The 21,033-nt window shown below is 38.1% G+C and overlaps 1 protein-coding gene across 1 annotated transcript; it reads left to right on the top strand.

Annotated features, from left to right (window-relative positions):
- Positions 1-473: 473 nt before the first annotated feature.
- Positions 474-17,768, top strand: LOC134493373 (riboflavin-binding protein-like). Its single transcript, XM_063297856.1, has 7 exons — positions 474-629; positions 3,680-3,852; positions 7,380-7,479; positions 8,242-8,370; positions 13,390-13,501; positions 14,838-15,097; positions 17,551-17,768. The coding sequence occupies exons 2-6, from the start codon at positions 3,711-3,713 to the stop codon at positions 15,078-15,080; spliced, it is 726 nt and encodes a 241-aa protein (XP_063153926.1). The 5' UTR covers positions 474-629; positions 3,680-3,710; the 3' UTR covers positions 15,081-15,097; positions 17,551-17,768.
- The last annotated feature ends 3,265 nt before the right edge of the window (positions 17,769-21,033 follow it).

Genomic DNA, 21,033 nt, shown 5'->3' with positions numbered 1-21,033 from the left:
GACACTTCCCAAATTTTGCAGCCCTTACCACTAGAGTATCAAGAATGGAGTTACGGAACTGACATAAGTACAGGCATCTCCATAACTAGGATATGTTAAATCAAACACAGCAGCCTACCAGTAATTTTGGTTTTGCTAACAGGGTAGCTGACTCTCAAACTGAGTCAGCTCATAGCTTTAACTAAAAAGAGATTTTAAAATATGAAGGAGGGACTTGCTATAGCTTTGTATTTCAAACAAAGAAAATTCTGCAGCCTTGGGTTCAATACTGTACTCCTAATTGTTGAAATTAGTGTATGAGCAATGTGATTTAGCTATCCGTAAACATGAGTATACCTCTCAATGTCTATCTGTAGCATTTTATTAGATGGATTGCAAGTTTTCAGGCCTTCTGTAGAAGTTTCTGATTGGCCCTAACAAAGTAAGAAAGACAACATCCCAACTATAAAAGACCCAGAGATAAGTCTGTTAGCTTTTGCAACAGTTCAAGAAACTTTACTTTGCAAACTATGGGTTTTTGCTGATAATCAACATTTACAGAGGGTACAGTAGACAGAAAAGACCAGGAACTTTTTTTTTTTAACTCAGTCTCCTTCCAGAGGGAAAAGAACAGAAAGCCAACAAGAGAGGTAAGAAATCAGTGTTTAGATTTGGCTTCATTTGCCTTGGAACTGATGAATTAGAATAATTATTAGTACTAATTCTACAGTCCTTGCTTTGGCAAATCTTATAACCCATTACTTAAAAGGATGTTCACCACTTTAGGATAGAAACTTCCCTTTTGGAAGGAAAAGTGAGTAGGCATCATGGTGGCTTTTTGAGTTAGGCCTTTGCATACTGTAAACAGCTAGCCTCCTTCCTTGCAGGCACTGTTCCTTTTCCTTCTCCATTCAACTCCAAGGTGTTAGTGTTAAAGGGGAATCAGCACATAAAATGTATTCACACATGTAATAGCATGTCTGTTTTTGCTTTTAATCCGTTATTGCATCAGATACGACACTGTACTGTATATTAACTGATCTTCTTTGTGTAACGGCTGACCTCATACAACACATCACACCATAAACTATAGTTAATAAATCACAAGCAGATGTGTTCATATAACATGCTAAATAAAAATAACCTTATTGTTCAACATAATAACCTGTGTTCACACAATACCCTAAGACATAAGTATGTGTGTTTCTATTTTGTTCAACCATTGTGTGAATATAGCCACATTATTTTTCTATATTTAAGAAATAATTGAAAATATTGAGAGGAAGAGAGATTTGTTTTAAAATGCGTCTTCTGGGAAGGAGGCAATAAGAGGTCTAAGACCAAACTGGCTCTCCATTATTATTGTCCATATATTATGCCAAATCTACCACAGTTAATAATCTTAAAAATGGCATTTATCAACAACTTGGAATTGTAGTTCAAGTGCCCTGTCTGGGGAAATGCCTAGTTAACTCCTCAGTAACCAAATCATTTATAGTTCACGTCCTGTAAAAATTCAAATTTCTAATGTTAATTACTGGAAATATTAGGTAATACAACTTTTCTGAAACGTTACTCTAAAATTTAATTTATTTATTGTGTCAGGGAGGATTGGAATTGGAGTTAAATTGCTTTCTGTCACTATTTTTCTCAGTTACACCTGAAAAAAGGTTGTCTTGTTCTAGTTTTCTTGTACATTATAAATTAGCAAACAAAAGGATCTGGACTCACCATGCAAAGTAAAGGGCTAAATATCAAATCCTGCCCTATGCTCAGATTCATAGATAGCAGCATTGTTTAAATAATGTTCCTAGAAATACCAGAGTAAGATGGTCTTGGCTTTCAAGAAAAGATTTTGCCAGGGTTTGGAACTATTCAGTTTCACTAGCCAAACAAGTGCCTGTCCATGTAAAATGAGACTTTGGCAGTTATAGTTTCTTAATTGAAGCAACTAAAAAAAAACCCTAAAAAACTTCTGGATGAGAGTTCACAGAGAATATGAGTATTTAAGTGAAAAATAATGGACATCTTTAATAATATATTGACAATGAGTTTGACAAATCTTGATACTATCCATTTGTGACTGGTCTTAGACAAAACCGTGCTCCTATCTATCCCAGTGAAAAGTATTTTAACTTTAGCAGGGTTTCTCAACCTGGGCCATTTAAGATGTGTGGACTTCAAATCCCAGAATTCCTCAACCAGCATCACTGGGGAATTCTGGAAGTTGCAGTCCACACATCTTGAAGTGGCCCAGGTTGAGAAACCTTGCTTTATAGTGAAGCATCACTTGTTACTCCAGTTTAGGTATCCTCTAATACAGAAAAGTTTTTAACTGTGCAACACTGTTTATTACTCCAGATCAAAGTTTCTCAGATAATAAAACTGTATTTCCAACATTTTATTGTTGTAATACAACTAAAAGGAAATCCAAGCAACATATTGTGAAACAACATTAACTTCTTCATATTCTGCAATGGCCAGGAAGTTAGAACCCAAAAAGGAAACATGGATGCCTCAAAAGACTTCAAGAAGTCAAGTGCCTGCAACTTCTGAATGTCTTTTGGTGGGGTTCATAATGTAAAGCAACATATATGTTCTGCTAATCAGTGGATAAATGTAGAAAGTCAAAAGAGTAAAGAACCTTCCTGACTATTAATATACAATTACGTGGCAGACAGTGGAGAACACAGAATTTTTTCAGGTTATGGAGGTTTCTACTGGAGCATAATTTTCCATTTGTGCCTTTAGAATACTAGTAGGTAGTTAGCTCTCATTAATTACTTGACCACTCCCACAGTGACAAAGGCTGCTTCAACCCCAGTTACTAATATCTGTTTCTATTAGATCTTATGGCCTGAGGGACAGAATGCATGCTGGGATGCGGCACTGAGGTGGGAGATAAAAAAAATAAATACATGTGGCATGCCCGTTGTGGGAAGACTTTCTCCACACTGTCCTCTTTTTAGAAATTTCAGATACAGAAACCATATACATAGTCCTTGAATCGAAATAGTCATAAGCTATGTTGATATACTCAGTACAAAAGCAACAATAGTTGTATTCACCATGAGAAAAGAAATCCAAATCTACAGGGGCCATACTGTTATCAAATCACATTTTATAAAATTACTGGAAAGTTTCTAAATTCTTAGAACTCTTCTTCAGGCAAGAGGGTTAGGCGAGAAAAGGGGTGAAGCAGGAAAATAATCGGCTGCTCTTTGGGCCATATTTGCTTTAAAGGCAAATTTCTATAAACATTAATTTGAATAGAAAAGCATAATTTAAATTGAATAAATACATTTTCAGATTGATTGTTTAAGGCTGATACATATGAAGGAAAACTGTTCCACTCTACTACATTTTAGTTGCAGTTATTTCTGACATTTCACATTAAGGTTGCCCCTACTGTTTCATAGAGAGCCAGTGTGGTGGTGTGGTTAAGGCACCAGGCTAGAAACCGGGAGACTGTGAGTACTAGTCCCACCTTCGGCACAAAGGTAGCTGGATGACCCTGAGCCAGTCACTTTCTCTCAGCCCTAGGAAGGAGGCAATGCAAACAACTTCTGAAAAACCTCTTTGCCAAGAAAGCTGCAGGGACTTGTCCAGGCAGTCTCTGAGAATCGGATATGATTGAATGGATTGAAAAAAAAAACTTTCATAAACCACCCTTATGACTGAAATGTCATCTTCCATGCAGGAGCCTTTACAAGAATAGCAGTAACAAGAAGATGTTGCAATTTGCAGTGCTCCTGTTCCTTGCTGTCTTCGTGCCTAGCACTGGAAAGAGACAAGCGTGTCTGGAAGGGGCTGGTCACAAGCCAAGGCCCACCCAAGAGAAATACTTGCAGGAATGTACCCTATATGCCAAATGTAAGTGCTGCAAAAACTATTATTAAAAGCTAGTCTTTATGTGACCAACAGGCTGTCTGCCGGTGCCTTTGTTAACAGGGGGTCCTGAAGGATTACTTTGAACTTCGTATTATCATTTGTTCATGCAACTAATGTGAACTAAATTTCATAGTATAGTTACATTACATGTGTGTGGGTACACACACAAGCATGCACACATGCACACTAGGGGCTAATTGATTACTTCTGTACTTAAATAATAACAAAGTACAGGGACTGTAAAGATTAAAATAAAACACAGAAAAGAGTAAGAATTAATAAGCCAAGAAATTCAAGCCTGAGGTAGAAAAAGGAAACAGTTCATACCAAAACCATTCACTATATCTCTTCATACTTTGTATCCTTACAAATCATTGTTCTTCCATCACATCCATACGCCACTCAGTCTTCCTTCATATATTAGTTTTGCAATTAGCCCCCCATTCATTCACTCTGAACAACCAAAGCACCCAAACATACTTATTTTGTATAGGTCATTCACTGTGTAAAAGCTAGTGAGGTGGGAACCAAGGCTGCCGAGGTCAGGCATATCATTGTGTAAACGTGGAGCAGGTACATTCCAATCCCAAGGCTAGAGAAAAAAGGCCAAGCATCCACTGCTCCAAAAGAGTGGGAGGAAACAGACCAAATGTTACCCACTACCTTTCTACAGCATTGGTACATCTTAATTGTTTTCATATTTTTCTCATCTTTAGAAAACATTCTACAAAGCTGCTCTCATTTTTCCTGTCAAATGCAATCACCCTAATACGTTAATTTCAGATCCATTCTCCTTGTTGCATTGTACAATCAACAATGCTGCAAATCATTTGGGTTCTCAGTCAACAACACAGCAATATCTGTATGCAAAAGCGTACACACATTCATGTACCCAATCAACACACCTCTAATGTTACGAAGAGCATTTTTTATACATTTTATACATTTATCCATAAATACATTACTCCAGATGAATATATCAAACATTCTTTTCATATTCCTGTTCAGTGTTGGACCATTTGCTAAACATTTCAATTATTCTTCCACATGCTTTACTTGCAACATACTATTCTTACTGCAACAGCTTTCAATTCCATATTTACATAAAACGTTCCATTAGCTTAGCTCACTTTATATGCTTTCTCTAAATGTACAGTAAAGTTTGCTTCTCACACTCATACATTTCTCAGTGATCCTAACCCTAACCTTAACCCTCTTTGCTGAAGAGCAAAAATCTGCTTGTCGTAATACCATACTGCACTTCCCAAATGTTGCTGATTGTCGCTTTTCATAACCTTCAATCAGAATTCTACCAAACATTTTCCCAGGTACACTTAACAAACAAATTCACCTATGCTTGTTTATTTCTTTTAATTCATTTGTACTACTCCTCTTTCCCTTTGTATGGGGGGACAATAGCACCATTCTTCCAGTCTTCAGTCACAGCTGCAGTCTTCCCACTTATGGTAAATAAGACACTCAGCCACTCCATATGCAAACCCCATCCATATTTTAACACTTCTCCAGTTAAACCATCCCTTCCTACAGAGTTATACTATTTTTCAACACTCCTTTTCATCAATTCTTTTCCTGAACATTAACATTTATAACGTTTGTTTTAAGTGTACTCTTTGACGTAAACTGTCATTTCCATACAAATTTCTAAAACACTCCTAGCATTCCTGCACTTCAGTTTCATCACAAATAATTCACTTACTTTTATTTCTAATTCCATTCTTTCTGCTAGAGGTTCCCTCTTCATCCATTTCCAACATAATTTTTTATTCTCATCAAAATTGTTCAGCATTTTTTCTGCCTCTTAAAATCTTAACTGTCCCTTATTATCTCTGACTACATTCTTTGAAGATATCTTTTTTCTGTCCATACACATTGCTTAGTTTCTTTCTCTCATTCTCATTTTTGTAGTATCTATACAGACTTTTTTCCTCACCCGTAGCCTCTTTCAGGTCATCATTCCACAAATATCCTTTTTCATACTTCCTGTTAGCATAATGCCACGTTTTTCTGTGGCATTGTGTAACGTAACTCTTTTCATTCTATTTTAAGCAGCTTCCACATCTTCCTTACTTATGTCCACTTACCATGTATTCTGTGGAGAGAATAATCTATGTTCTACTTCTCTTTCATTCAGGATTCATACTTTCTCTTCCTATAATATTCTACGTTCACTGATGCCCCTTTCTTTTTCTTCCATGTCCATTTTTTTCCAGGGATCCCCTCTTGATTCTGCTAAATAATGGTCTGCCAAGAAAAATGTATCTATGTGGTTGCTAAAAGTCAACAACAACTTGTTGGCACATAATCAATCCCCGCTTTCAGAATCTTTCATCACTCGTTTCCTTCACTAATCTTCACTTCCTTCCTTCCTTCACTCCTCTCAATCTTTCATCATAAACAATTAAATCATTCTTTTTATTTATTATTTTTCTATGTGTACCTATGAATACACTTATGCTTAAAACATGTATTCGAAGTAGACATTTTACAAAGCAGATATTCATCAGTCACTATTTTCATACATTCTTAGGTCTCCAAGTGACACCAATTATTTTTCTGTACTCTTTAGTCTTTTTTCCACCCATCCATTCATAGCCCCTAATAGAATAAAGAATGGTCTATATTTTTCCCCAACTCATCCCTAGTTCTTTTATTATCACTGTTCACTGCAGCTTAACATGCAACTATCACCACCTTAGGAATTCTTACTTTCATACATTCTAAGAACAGTATAGATGCCATCAAGTCATAATTTTTGACATAATTTTAGCATTTTCATTCAAGCTACTAATTTTTTACTTCTCCACATGTTTCAGCAAAACCACTTCACAAAATCAGACTATCTTCTTTCAGCTCTGTTAAATTCTTCCCTTCCTTAGTTTTACAGATTCCCCACATATCTATTTTTCTTTCTTTCAATTCTGACTTCCTCTTACATTCCAAATTACAAACATTTGCTATGTCATAGTCATTACAGATGAGTCCATAGGTATCAACCTCTGCCACCCATCTGAGGCTTTCATAGAACACTTTTTTAGTAAGATAAAGAAAGGGGAGACTAGGCTACCAGATAGACAGACAGACGGACAGATTTTTTTTAAGTGAGGAAAGGACACAGATTTAGGTATGAAACTAACAGGCAAAGGAAATAATTATGTAGTGGATAATAGATGAACATGATTGGCTAATAGCTGTCCTTGCTCAGATGTTGGCCTGAAAAAGCAACTACTGATTGGCTGTCAGTTCTTTGTGAGTTCCATAGATTCAGAAGGAGTCAAAACATGAAGATTAATCCCAGCTGCATTTTCAAGAGGAATTGGAAGACTTGGGATAACAGACAGATTGCTCCTCTGAAAGTGCCCCAAGACTCAATTCCAATTTTAAGAACATGGGCTATTGTGGGTATTTAAGCAGGTCAGAGTCTTCACAGTTGTAATTGTGTTAGAAAGTAAGCCTTTATTAAAAACTCTTTGTTTCTTAATTCCCCACAGCTGCCTGTTGCTATGCAGACATTACAGAAGAACTAGCTCATTCACCAGTCATTAAAATAAATACTACCTTCTGGAACAGATGTGGAAATTTTAGCAAAATGTAAGTTTTTTTTTCTTTTTCACATGTTTCTATGAACATGCTATATGCCATACTTCTGCCATAGCTTTTAAAGAAAAACTGTTTTTCTGTGTTGAATACATAGTTTATATTTCTAGGTTAAGGTGTTACAGAGCATTTATAAATTTGAGATGGCATTGTACTTTGCATCTTTTATGCCATAATTAGAATCCAACAGCTATTTAATGAAGATCGCAGAATTACTAAATTTAGGACATATATGAATATAAAGTGATGAAAAGATATTAGAACATTTATAGATGTTTGAGCAACAGTACATACTTTTAATAGCCAAATTAAAAATATGTTCTTAATGGCTTTTCTAAAAGTAGTGATACATTCATATTTATTTATTTATTTATTTATCTTTGAAGCTTTTTGTTTTAATTTTCAGTCCAAAATCCAAAGATTCTCAGAGTGACTTATAGTATATTAATTCAATGCAAGGCAATTGAATTAAGGCAAACGGTAAGACAATGTAGCAAGAGAAACTAGGTGAAGAGGGGAATTATAATAAATCCTCTCTTCAGGCCTCTGGCGTTGCTACCCAATGTTACCAACAACATTCATGAAGTATTAATGTAGCCTTGATATGAAACCTGGTATTCACTTTAATAAGATTGGAGTATAATTTCAGAATTATAAATCTAAGGAGCAACTGACTTAAAGTTTCCAACCAATTTCCCAGTTGCAGTGATGGAATTTTTCATGTAATAACAGTGGATGTTTTTCCCATAATAACAGGTGTGAAACTTACATGAAGAAATTAGAGTGCTTTTATAGGTGCTCGCCATATGCCGCTAACTGGGCTCATCCTGAATATGCAGCTGCTATTTCTTCTGTCCCCATATGTCAAACGTTCTGTGATAACTGGTAGGTTGGCCTTTACAGAGTTCATACAAATGAATTCCCCTACCCACATCTCCTTCTTGCTATATTCAAAAAAATTAAGAAGATTCTGTTTGCACTTAAATTCATTACTAATTCTTCATTCTGGGGGGCAAAATCAAACTTTCCAATGCAAATTTATTATTCTAAAAATTCTTACTGGCTTACCAATAACTTTCTCTTACCATATGAAAAAATTATGCTGAGAAGTAAACCCACATGTATTTTTTCCAGGACAGAACAGAGTATTATTTAGTATTCCTGTGAGACTATGCATCTTTCATTTTAAGATGATATCCCTTAGAACTTCAGCAAAGGATCGTTACCTTGTCGTGGTGCTGCAGCTTGAGCACCTCAATGATGCCATGAGCTAAACCGTGAAGGGCCACCCAAGACGGGAAGGTCATGACAGAGAGGTCAGACTAAATGCAATCCCTGGGGAAGGTAATGGCAACCCACCCCAATATTCTTGCAGTGAAAACTCAATGGATCAGTACAACCAGAGATATGTCGGTATACCATCAGAAGATGAGACCCCCAGGTCGGAAGATGGTCAAAATGCTACTGGGGAGGAACAGAGGATGAGTTCAACTAGCCCCAGACGTGATGACGCAGATAGCTCAAAGCCGAAAGGACGGCTAGCGGCCGACGGTGCTGGTGATGAACAGCGAATCTGACGTTCTAAGGATCAACACACCATTGGAACCTGGAATGTAAGTTCTATGAGCCAGGGCAAATTGGATGTGGTTATTCGTGAGATGTCAAGATTAAAGATAGACATTTTGGGCGTCAGTGAACTGAAATGGACTGGAATGGGCCACTTCACATCAAATGACCACCAGATCTACTACTGTGGACAAGAGGACCACAGAAGAAATGGAGTAGCCTTCATAATTAATAGTAAAGTGGCTAAAGCAGTGCTTGGATACAATCCAAAAAACCGATAGAATGATCTCAATTCAAATTCTTGGCAAGCCATCTAACATCACAGTGATCCAAATATACGCCCCAACCACAGATGCTGGAGAAGCTGAAGTAGAGCAGTTCTATGAAATTCTGCAGCACCTACTGGACAACACGCCTAAAAGAGATCTTATTTTCATCACAGGAGACTGGAATGCTAAGGTGGGCAGTCAAATGACACCTGGAATTACAGGTAAGCATGGCCTGGGAGAACAAAACAAAGCAGGACATAGGCTGATAGAATTTTGCCAAGCAACTCACTCTGCATAACAAACACTCTCTTCCAACAACCTAAGAGACGGCTTTATACATGGACTTCACCAGATGGACAACACCGAAATCAGATTGACTACATCCTTTGCAGCCAAAGGTGGCGGACATCTATACAGCCGGTAAAAACAAGACCTGGAGCTGACTGTAGTTCAGATCACAAACTTCTTATTGCACAATTTAGGATCAGACTAAAGAGATTAGGGAAGACCCACAGATCAGCTAGATATGAGCTCACTAATACTCCTAAGGAATATGCAGTGGAGGTGAAGAATAGATTTAAGGGACTGGACTTAGTTGATAGGGTCCCGGAAGAACTATGGACAGAAGCCCGCAACATTGTTCAGGAGGCGGCAACAAAATACATCCCAAAGAAAGAGAAAACCAAGAAGGCAAAATGGCTGTCTGCTGAGACACTAGAAGTAGCCCAAGAAAGAAGGAAAGCAAAAGGCAACAGTGATAGGGGGAGATATGCCCAATTAAATGCAAAATTCCAGAGGTTAGTCAGAAGAGATAAGGAATTATTTTTAAACAAGCAATGCACGGAAGTGGAAGAAGACAATAGAATAGGAAGGACAAGAGACCTCTTCCGGAAAATTAGAAACATCGGAGGTAAATTCCAGGCAAAAATGGGTATGATCAAAAACAAAGATGGCAAGGACCTAACAGAAGAAGAAGAGATCAAGAAAAGGTGGCAAGAATATACGGAAGACCTGTATAGGAAGGATAACAATATTGGGGATAGCTTTGACGGTGTGGTCAGTGAGCTAGAGCCAGACATCCTGAAGAGTGAGGTTGAATGGGCCTTAAGAAGCATTGCTAATAACAAGGCAGCAGGAGATGACGGCATCCCAGCTGAACTGTTCAAAATCTTGTGAGATGATGCTGTCAAGGTGATGCATGCCATATGCCAGCAAATTTGGAAAACACACGAATGGCCATCAGATTGGAAAAAATCAACTTATATCCCCATACCAAAAAAGGGAAACACTAATGTTCAAACTATTGAACAGTGGCACTCATTTCACATGCCAGTAAGGTAATGCTCAAGATCCTGCAAGGTAGACTTCAGCAATTCATGGAGCAAGAATTGCCAGATGTACAAGCTGGGTTTAAAAAAGGCAGAGGAACTAGGGACCAAATTGCCCATATCCGCTGGATAATGGAAAAAGCCAGGGAGTTTCAGAAAAACATCTATTTCTGTTTTATTGACTATTCTAAAGCCTTTGACTGTGTGGACCATAACGAATTGTGGCAAGTTCTTAGCGGTATGGGGATACCAAGTCATCTTGTATGCCTCCTAGGAATCTGTATAACGACCAAGTAGCAACAGTAAGAACAGACCACGGAACAACGAACTGGTTTAAGATTGGGAAAGGAGTACGGCAGGGCTGTATACTCTCACCCTACCTATTCAACTTGTACGCGGAACATATCATGCGATATGCTGGGCTTGAGGAATCCAAGGCTGGAGTTAAAATTGCTGGAAGAAACATTAACAACCTCAGATATGCAGATGATACCACTTTGATGGCTGAAAGTGAAGAGGAACTGAGGAGCCTTATGATGAAGGTGAAAGACGAAAGTGCAAAAGCTGGCTTGCAGCTAAACCTCAAAAAAACCAAGATTATGGCAACCAGCTTGATTGATAACTGGCAAAAAGAGGGAGAAAACGTAGAAGCAATGAAAGACTTTGTATTTCTAGGTGCAAAGATTACTGCAGATGCTGACTGCAGTCAGGAAATCAGAAGACGTTTAATCCTTGGGAGAAGAGCAATGACAAATCTCGATAAAATAGTTAAGAGCAGAGACATCACACTGACAACAAAGGTCCGCATAGTTAAAGCAATGGTATTCCCAGTAGTAACATATGGCTGCGAGAGCTGGACCATAAGGAAGGCTGAGAGAAGGAAGATAGATGCTTTGGAACTGCGGTGTGGAGCCAGACTGCTCACTTGAGGGAATGATATTAAAGGCAAAACTGAAATACTTTGGCCACAGAATGAGAAGACAGGACACCCTGGAGAAGATGCTGATGCTAGGGAGAGTGGAAGGCAAAAGGAAGAGGGGCCGACCAAGGGCAAGATGGATAGATGATATTCTAGAGGTGACGGACTCGTCCCTGGGGGAGCTGGGGGTGGCGACAACCGACAGGAAGCTCTGGCGTGGGCTGGTCCATGAAGTCACGAAGAGTCGGAAGCGACTGAACAAATAAACAACAAAATCCCTTAGAAAAATAGAATTTGAAATGATGCAGTGAGCTGTCTATTACTATTATTTTGTAATAGATCTGTTCCATAGATCAGATGACAAGATACCAAAGTTTGTTGCCACATGAAGTTTTTCTGTACCCAGCAAGGTTGCCAAGTGTTTCTTGAAAGAGCTGGTGCTGGCAAAAGTCTGACATTCAAAAAACAAAATTAAAAAATTAACTGGACATGTTCAAGATTTTGGAGATGGCTAGCATAGTTTTTTGTTTTTTTGTTTGGATTGAACTCTGTTGTGTTGGAGATTTTCAGCTGTGTATTCTACTGATAGAACTACTTTTTTTTTGAAATGCTGAAACATGGCCAATTCCACCCAGTATGGAGAGTAGCAATTCTGAACTGTACATGTTGATGACCCTGCATGCACATGAATGGTTCTGATTGGAAAATAAAGCATTAACTAATATTCTTCTGGGACCACTTACTTTCTAAAACTGCAGACCTCTAGATTCTGGGCTTTCCAAACAATCTCTTTGCACCATTCCAGAATCTGTTTTGTACTTCTGTGTTTTCAAACTATTGTTCTTTGGCAGACAATTAGTCTCTGGTTTGGTTGTAGCACAATTCAGAATGAAGAAGGCAGCCTTTCTGCTGGCATTCTGTAGAGCTTTGGTTTATCTCCCCCCCACACACCTTGGTGGAACTCTTGCCTCACCTTACATCCCAATTCTCGGTCCTCCAGTGATGCTGCATTCTGTTTTCAGGTTCTTCACAGAGAAAGGTGGCCTCCTGGCTTCGTTCAGGACCCCTACACAAACATAAACTGCAAATAGAGATAGTGGGATGTGCTGGGACTGTGAAAACCATCCAGAGAGGTGTTTCACAAACCATGCTGCTGCCAAGTATTATTTCTGGACCTGTAGTACCTTAGAGCATGACACTAACAATCTTTTTTGCACTCTTCTATCAATCAGCTGGAGGCAGAGCACAGACTGGATCATGGTCTGTCCTGCCAGTTTTCTGCAGTCTGGTCTGCAGAACTGAAGACAATGTTATGGTCAAAACTGTTGGAAGGGTCTGGGAAATGAGAAATGGGAACAACGAAGTGCACTCTATAAGCTCCAGTCTAGTGCTACTTCTCTACACTACAGTATTTTCATCTCTACGTTGATACTGCAGTGATCGGGAGAAAATAGCACTGTTTGGGAGCTGGAATTTGACCACAACTCTAGCCATTAAGTATTCTTCCCTCCTTAATAGTCTGCCAATAGCTATCACCTAGGAAAGGTATAAATTTGTTTTTAATATACATTCTAGAATCATTGTAACATGCCACATGGTTCTAGGGGTATTATTTTTTCTTCCCTTGTCCTGCAAATGTCCTTGTTTCAAAGTGCCCTGTATATTTGTAAAGAATAATTTCCAATAATATCCTGAAGGAGCACTGACTTGAATTTTAAAAAAAAACCTATAGTCAATAAAACCACATACTACTATGTTGCATTACATGGGGTGGTAAAACACAAATAAGACGTATACTTTTGTGCTTTCTCTTATCTTATAGGTATGAAGCTTGTAAGAAAGATCTCACTTGTGTCAGCAATTGGTTGACTGATTGGGAAATTGATGAAAAAGAAGAGAATCATTGTAGGAATGAGTGCATCCCATACAATGAGGTAATGATAAGCGACTCCTGAACCATAGATAGTACCATACAGTAATGTTAAAGTGGCAAAGGCTAAATGGCTTTATTTATATTTTTATTATTTATATTTTCTTTATATTTTATTTATTTATATTTAGTGCTGATGCTCTAATCTAGCAAATGTTTCTAATTTAACAAGAGGAAACTCATATATTCACCCTCTCTAAATTCTAAAATATTTTAGTACTGCTAATGCGTGCCACCAATAATAATAATACCTTTTAAATTAAAGTGCAGATTAAGTGTATTTATTACTTTATTTTTATTTATTTATCATGTTTGAATGGCCACCCATCTCACAAAAGTGTGACTCTGGGCAATGTACAACAGTCAGTTAAAAAAGAAAACCAATGAATACTGTATATAAAACAGTCATTTTAAAAACTATAAAAACTATTATGAAGTCTATCTTCCAAACTTTAAACTTGGTAAAAGAGTGTTAAGGTAAGGTAATGTACCAATATATATTTTAAACTAGGTTAATCTAAAACAGGTGTTTTCGAAGCAAAGTATATATTAATATTGTATAAAAGGAATCTCCTTTCATTTTGTGCACATACAATACAGAAATTATCACACTAGTTTAGATAGCAATGCATTACTATATTTCAAAGTATCATTAACCATGCCAGCTAGAAATTTGGAGGATGTCTGTTATGGGAAGGCTGATCTAGAAATGCATGTGTTTGGCTAATTCAGTGATAGAGCTCATGCATCTCTAGATAAAAGAAAAATCAAGAAAATGTTTGCTGAGACAGCCCCCAAACCACTTTCTTGTAATCCCAGAATTCACTCTGACCACAGTGACCTAAAATAAAGCCCCTTCCCAACTTTGAAACTAGAAATGCATGAATACTGTAGTATGAACTTAAACTGTGTAGTTCCTGGCTACCAAAGTTGCCTGCCCTTATTTCAGAAAGACAGTACTAATCAGAAATGAAAATACTGGATTAATTGGACAAAAATCTTGGTATAGGGTAAATCTGTTTTATAAAGCTGAAAAGGAGAGAGGCTAAAATCCTAAACAAAGGGTTAGGTAAGATTTGTTTCTTTTCATCTCCAATGCTTTTGGTCTCATAATAAAGCAATTAGTAGATTCCTGATGTGGTGTATGCGCTGGATCCTGAATGAGCTGTTGCTAGTACTGGTTCCTCTATCTACCATCCTGATTGTACCAGGCCACATCCTGCCTTAGACATTATTTTTCAAAGTGGCCTGGATGTAAAGATCAAAAAGCAGGAGGACAGTGTGGTTCTGATGGTAAATGATACTGTAAACCAGACCATTTATGTCTCTCTGAATTCTAGATGTATGCCAATGGAACTGACATGTGTGAGAACATGTGGGGTAATTCACTGAAGGTAAGTGACTCCTCCTGTCTCTGCCTGGAGATGGATGAAATGGATCCCAAGGCAATCAAGCTCATTCAGGATAGATCCTCCAGCAGTAGCAGCAGCAGCAGCAACAATGATGAAGAACGATTCTGCCGCCTCAGGATGGAGAAGATAAGAGAGCTGGAGGTGGAGGATAAAGAAGGCATGGAAAAATAGTGAGCATTCATGTTTGGGTAAGCAATATTAGATGGTTATTATTTTTTATCATTGTCATTATTTTTATTTATGTAGGCCTTCAGCAGCTCTAGGCATCTATTTCTAACCACAATGATACCCTAATGATAGAACATGCATTGCAACGTCACAGTGCAGGCTCTGCCCCTTCATACTCACAGGTACATAAGGGGCAGAGTTTGTATCACAATGATGCATGTTTCTTCACTTCACTTCCTGCTTCTCCCCCCTTTATCCACCCTGCAGGCACCTGTGTCAGCAGCAAAAGCAGGAGAGCTTTCATGATTGGAAAGGGGGGTTGCAGAAGAGAGCCTCTAACAACTACAGATCAAACAAGCATCAGCACACACCAGGATATATTGAAGGGCTTGACCATCAGAACCTAGAGTACAGTTGGGATCAAGGGTGTCAGTGGAAGGAACGTCAGTAGCATCAAAATGACAAACATGTCCAAGCAGTCAAAGCCTGCACCTTTTTGTTGTGTTTTGCATAAGTAAAAAAGGGCAGGGTTTCAGTTGCTTGATTGCGGCTGCCATTTTGATACTGTGGACATCCACCACTGTGGACACCCCTGCTGGGATCAAATGGGAGAATGTGGCTCTTCAGGTAACTTTTACAGCTTAACAAATTATAATCAAATTATAATTCAAAGGACCCAATTATAATACAATTACCATTTGAATTAGGGCTGGAAATGTTTTGGTAATGATTGTAACTATTCTTGAAGGGAAAAAAATGTCCGATGCCCATACAGTTATTTTCCTTTGAGCACTGTAGCTGCTCCATTCTATACCAGGTGGAGTTTCCAGACATTTTTCAGATTAAGCTCATGTCAGCAGTACAGAATTATTATTATTATTATTATTATTATTATTATTATTATTATTATTAAAACTTGTATGCTTCTTGACTCTCAATGACTCTGGGCAGCTCTCAACCATCAAATAAAGAAATTACAATAAAATAAAGCATAAAGATAAAAGATGGCAAGGGAGATGAAGTGAGGGGTCTCATTCTCCCTTGTCAAAGGCCTGAGTGAAGAGCCAGAATCTCTGGCCCTCCAGATGTTGTTCAACAGCTGTAGCTCCTAGCATCTCTCACACTGGCTATGCTGCCTAGGGCTCCTGAGAGTAGTGTTTCAAGAATTCTTGAAGGCCACGTGTTTCCCTGCGCTAGAATAGTCTAATCAAGACAGATAATCAAGTTACACTGTTAGTAGCTTTTTGAATGAGAATATTGATCAAAAAGCACACTAAAATCAGCTGCCACTTTAAGGTGTTCTAATTTATTTTGTCTATCCAAACGTTAGAGACAATTAATCAATGATGATGAAAACAGGAGTATACTGGAAAACCCTAACACATCACTGAATTATACAGCTAGGTTCTTTTAGAGCTTATTCCCAACCCTCTTGGATTATAATTGAGCTGAATGGGTTGCCATGGCAATCAGATCTAAATACATTTTTACTATTCTGGTTCTAGCAGTTCTAGTAGTAGAAAGCTGCTATGGTTTTGTGTATTTACTGTATTATTTTGCTGAGCTTGTATGGCCCTCCAGTTGTCTCTAGCAGATCCTGCACAACTATTCCAGGGGTTTTTTTTAACAACAGGAAGTAGTTTAGAAATACACCTAATAAATAATAAATAAAAAGGATGCATCTTAAGAAAATATGGTTATCATAGTTGTATTCAAACGGTATCAAATCCCTCCTTTTTCAACAAGATATCTTCCAGATGTGTTTTATTGCAACTCTCATCATCTATAGCTAACATAATGGATGATAGAATTTGTAGCAAAACACATCTAGAGAGTATAGAGAAAATTGCACTAGATGATGTCTCCAGATTATCCTATTTGTTCAATTGGTGGATTGAAATGATTTGGAACTGCGTCAGCCTCTGGTGAGTCTCAGTCTGCATGTGTGTCCTCTTGTCCCAACTGGTACACACAAAGAAATTTTTGTTCATAATTTTTCTGCATGCTCAGAAAAGTCATATTTGGTAGGTAAAAATTGCTAGAAGGATAGCTGATGACAGATGTTGAAAACAAAGACACATACTGTACATAATGTTGCCAAGGCACTGCACAGAACCATAATTAGAACTGCACTTCCAGATGTACAGTATCATGACCTCTATACAAAATCAAGGGAATATACTAGGATCAATAGAAATACTTGTCATGTTGTGCCAAGTAAATTTTTAGTGGAGGCATATTTTGGAGATTAAGTATACTTCCTGAAGTATAGTTTGAATGAAACAGAAGGCTTGTATGCAGATGGCTGTTTATTGTAACTAATTTGCAAAGTGGATGATGTTTCTAGCAAATTTGGCATCTTCCCTACATTATCAAAAAACATTGTGTGAATTTGCTCATAAAACAATGCCAGTATGAAACAATTGTTGAATATGAGATGTAAATGTTATGTTTGACTTTTTTCATCCCCCAGTGTCGTGTGAATTCTATGAGCCTTCATCTGACAGATATCCTACCTGAAGATCACCAGGAATGCATCAGGCAGTGTCTGTTTCAGCATATGCCTGCTCTGCCACAAAGTAAAATTAGAAGCTGAGAAGGTTGCTGATTTGCATTGTTCTACTATCAAACAATCAACAAATAAATAAATAAATAAAGATGAAACGTCCAATATTTCATCAATGTCATCAGTCACTTTTATACTAATGCAATTGCTTAAATCTGTCCATCAAGTTTTTATGTCAGTCTTCCTCATCTGGTGATCTCCAGAGACAATCAGCCTGCAACTTCCAGAATTCCCAGCCAGTGTCTTCACGTGGTGCTAGGTAGGGAAAGGCTATTCCATGGCCATCTTTGTCTACATACACTTGTGGGAATTGTTAGCCAGCATTCCTGTAAATTCAATCAGGCTTTAAGGAGGCAATGGTACTAGAAGACTAATATGCTCACTAAAGCTGTAAATTAAAATCTATAGGCATATGGATAGAAGGAAGAAAGAGGAGATGTGTCTTTCACTTAAAGATGTTACCCGTTCAACTCTGTAAATTGCTGTTGAACAAAGATAATAAAGGTGGGATAAAAATTAAATAAATAAACAAAATACCTCATTAACATACCCTGTAGCAGAAGTGCATATTTGTAATGATTGCCTATTCAAAATCACTATCAGACTCACACAAGGCTTTCATGGATATCTGATTTAATAATGAATAGTATGCAGGATCAGAAGCAAAGCTGAGAATAGTAAAAGCGCGGGATGTCTCCCAATAAAACCCCAAACGGCTTCCAGTCCCTCCCCCCCAAGTCAATACAATTCCACGCCCTGCAGGTGCCCCTAACGGTTCCTGCCGGTCTGTGGGAAATGTCCTTGACAAGGCAAGATAACCCAAACATGCATTCTTCACTCCTCGCATCGCAGCCTGGTACAAGGAACAGGAGCAGCCCCCTCCCATACAGCAACTCATGTCAGCACCAGGGCATGGGATCCCGTTACGATGTTTTCCAGGAACATTGGAACAGGGACCATGACAATATTATGGGAAGACAGCTGCCATTCTGTTTTATGTCAGGACTAGGAAGACTCAATTCAAGGTCCTGATTGCCTCTGGACAAGTGCTTTACCAGCAAGGAGGGTCCACAATGAACTAGGGGGCGCACGTGTGCGCGCACACACACACACACACCTATGCAATTAGATTTAAAAGAGTTTTTAGTAGCATCACTGAGGCACTGGGGCATCAGTGGAGGCTAATTTTAAATTTGAACACTCCCCCAGGATATTTCAAGGAATGGGCTGCTGCTGGGTCGGAGAGAGCTGGTTTATTCTTTCTTGATCTCATCAGTTTCTGCTGCAGAGAACCCATTCATTTTATTTGAAGCAGAAGTAAGCATCGTCCTCTCAACTAGACACTGTAAATATTGTGTTCATTTATTACATTAAGTCAGGGCTTCTCAAACTTTGCAATTCCTTGATTCCTAAAATAACAAATGAGTTTGTGTGTGAACACTTTCAAATAAAACTAATGATTTCAGTCATTATTTTGAGGCAAGAAATACTGTAATACATTATTTACATTTAAGAATTAAATTTCAATCTATATATCAAAGAAAACAGCAATGGAACCATACAACTTTATCAAATAAAATAGGTAAAAGCTGACCTTCACTGACATATGCTGTTCTATAGACAAACCAAAGAACTTTGCTGTGCTGGCCCAACAGAGATTCCAGTGGTGCATAATTAATTCTGAGAAGAGCCAAATCCCACTAGCTATAATCAGTGACAATGGATTGCCAATATACAATAATTGTTTGACATAGTATCAATAGATGTCAGCCAATATGATGTAGTGGTGAGGATGCTGGACTAAAAGTGGGGAAATCCAGGTTCTAGTCCTCCATTAAGCATAGAAGCCAGCTGGCTGAACTTGGGCAAGTCATTTCTTTTCAGCCCAAATCAGCATCCATCTCTGCAACAAGTTGGCTGAAAAATAACACTTCTCATCACATCAAGCATTGACAACATCATTCTAAGAACAGCAAATGTGCTGCAAAACCAGTGGACTCTAAAAATGCTAGGAACATCAACAATATCAGCTGGTGTCAGTTGTTATTCTCTGCTGAAATGAGTGATTTGGCCATTTCAGTTGTTACAAACACCAATCCGTGAAATACATTAAAAAGTGTGACCCACCCCAATTTGCTTGTGACCCCTAGTTTTTTTAACATAAAGCAGAGATTTACTTAGTGATGGTTAGTTGAATCCAACATAGTTGTATTCACACAACATGCTAAGTAATAAACCATGATTTATAAACACAATTTCTATAAAAGCTAAGTCAAAGCCAAACAGGCTACATTATGGCTCGTTCTTCTCTCTCCAACAGATAAACTGCTGTTGTGCCACAGTGTGCTCACACCAGGCTTCAATAGAGAAGAGGGCAGCTTTTGACTAGTTATTTATTTAATTTTCATAATCAAAACTATACACCATGAGAAGTCATGGACAGGCAGATGGAGTGCCATCAATATGCTGATGACACCCAATTCTACTTCTTGGTAACATCAGAATCATATCCTGAACTGTTGCTTGGATGCAGTGATGAGGTGAATAAATTACAACAGAAATCTGATCAGTTCGAAGACTCTGTGGGAGATTGTGAGAGTAAATTCTCACATGCTGTGAGAAAAACAGCATGATAGTAAATCTGATGGCTATAAACACAAGACACAGATAAGCCAGTCCCCCACCCACAAGACAGGGGCAAATAATGTTTTGTAGGGTGAAAAGGAAAATGAAACACCAATGTCTGAACATTGTTTCTCTACAGTATATACAGCTTTTTCTTGAATCATTGTAGTTGCTGAAATTGTTTATGGCTTCCTACTTCCTTCATCAAATCTTTCTTACTTGTAGTTCTTAGATTTCTTGCCATGTGGTTCATTCCTATGAGGTGAGACCTGACAACAGGTTCCTGGAGATGGGAACTGGGAATATGCCTGTTCTGGATGGGTTTGTATGCCCTGAAAAGGAACATGTCCATGGTTCTGGGGTGCTCCTACAATTGTCATTGTCACTATAGGCCCAACATTCAGAAGAAGTCTGGTAGCACCTTTTCCAACTAACAAATTTTATTAAAAGGCATGCGCTCATGCCTTTTATTAAAAGGCATAAGCTTGCAATTCACAAAAATGTATGCTTTTAATTAAAATTTTAGTTGGAAATGTTGCTATCAGATTTCTTCTGATTTTGGACTACAACAAACTAACATGGTCGCCTCCCACAATGTCTACCATAGGTCCATGTGACCTTTATGATTAGGAGCATCTGTTACTAGCTATGCCCTTTACCAGACAACAATAATCATTCTGCATTTTGATTACTGTAATGTGCTTGATATCTACCAAGTTGGAAGCTGCAACTAGAGCAGATTGCAATAGCCAGGTTGCTGAATGG

This window comes from Candoia aspera, chromosome 3 (genome assembly GCF_035149785.1).
Source record: "Candoia aspera isolate rCanAsp1 chromosome 3, rCanAsp1.hap2, whole genome shotgun sequence".
Lineage (NCBI taxonomy): Eukaryota > Metazoa > Chordata > Lepidosauria > Squamata > Boidae > Candoia > Candoia aspera.
Note: the sequence above shows the minus strand (reverse complement) of the source record. Positions and strands in the feature narration are given on the sequence as shown.

Coding starts and splice junctions, on each gene's coding strand:
- LOC134493373 (XM_063297856.1), top strand. CDS start 3,711: ATGTTGCAATTTGCAGTGCTCCTGTTCCTTGCTGTCTTCGTGCCTAGC. Junction 8,371..13,389: donor CAAACGTTCTGTGATAACTG/GTAGGTTGGCCT, acceptor CTTATCTTATAG/GTATGAAGCTTGTAAGAAAG. Junction 13,502..14,837: donor AGTGCATCCCATACAATGAG/GTAATGATAAGC, acceptor TCTGAATTCTAG/ATGTATGCCAATGGAACTGA.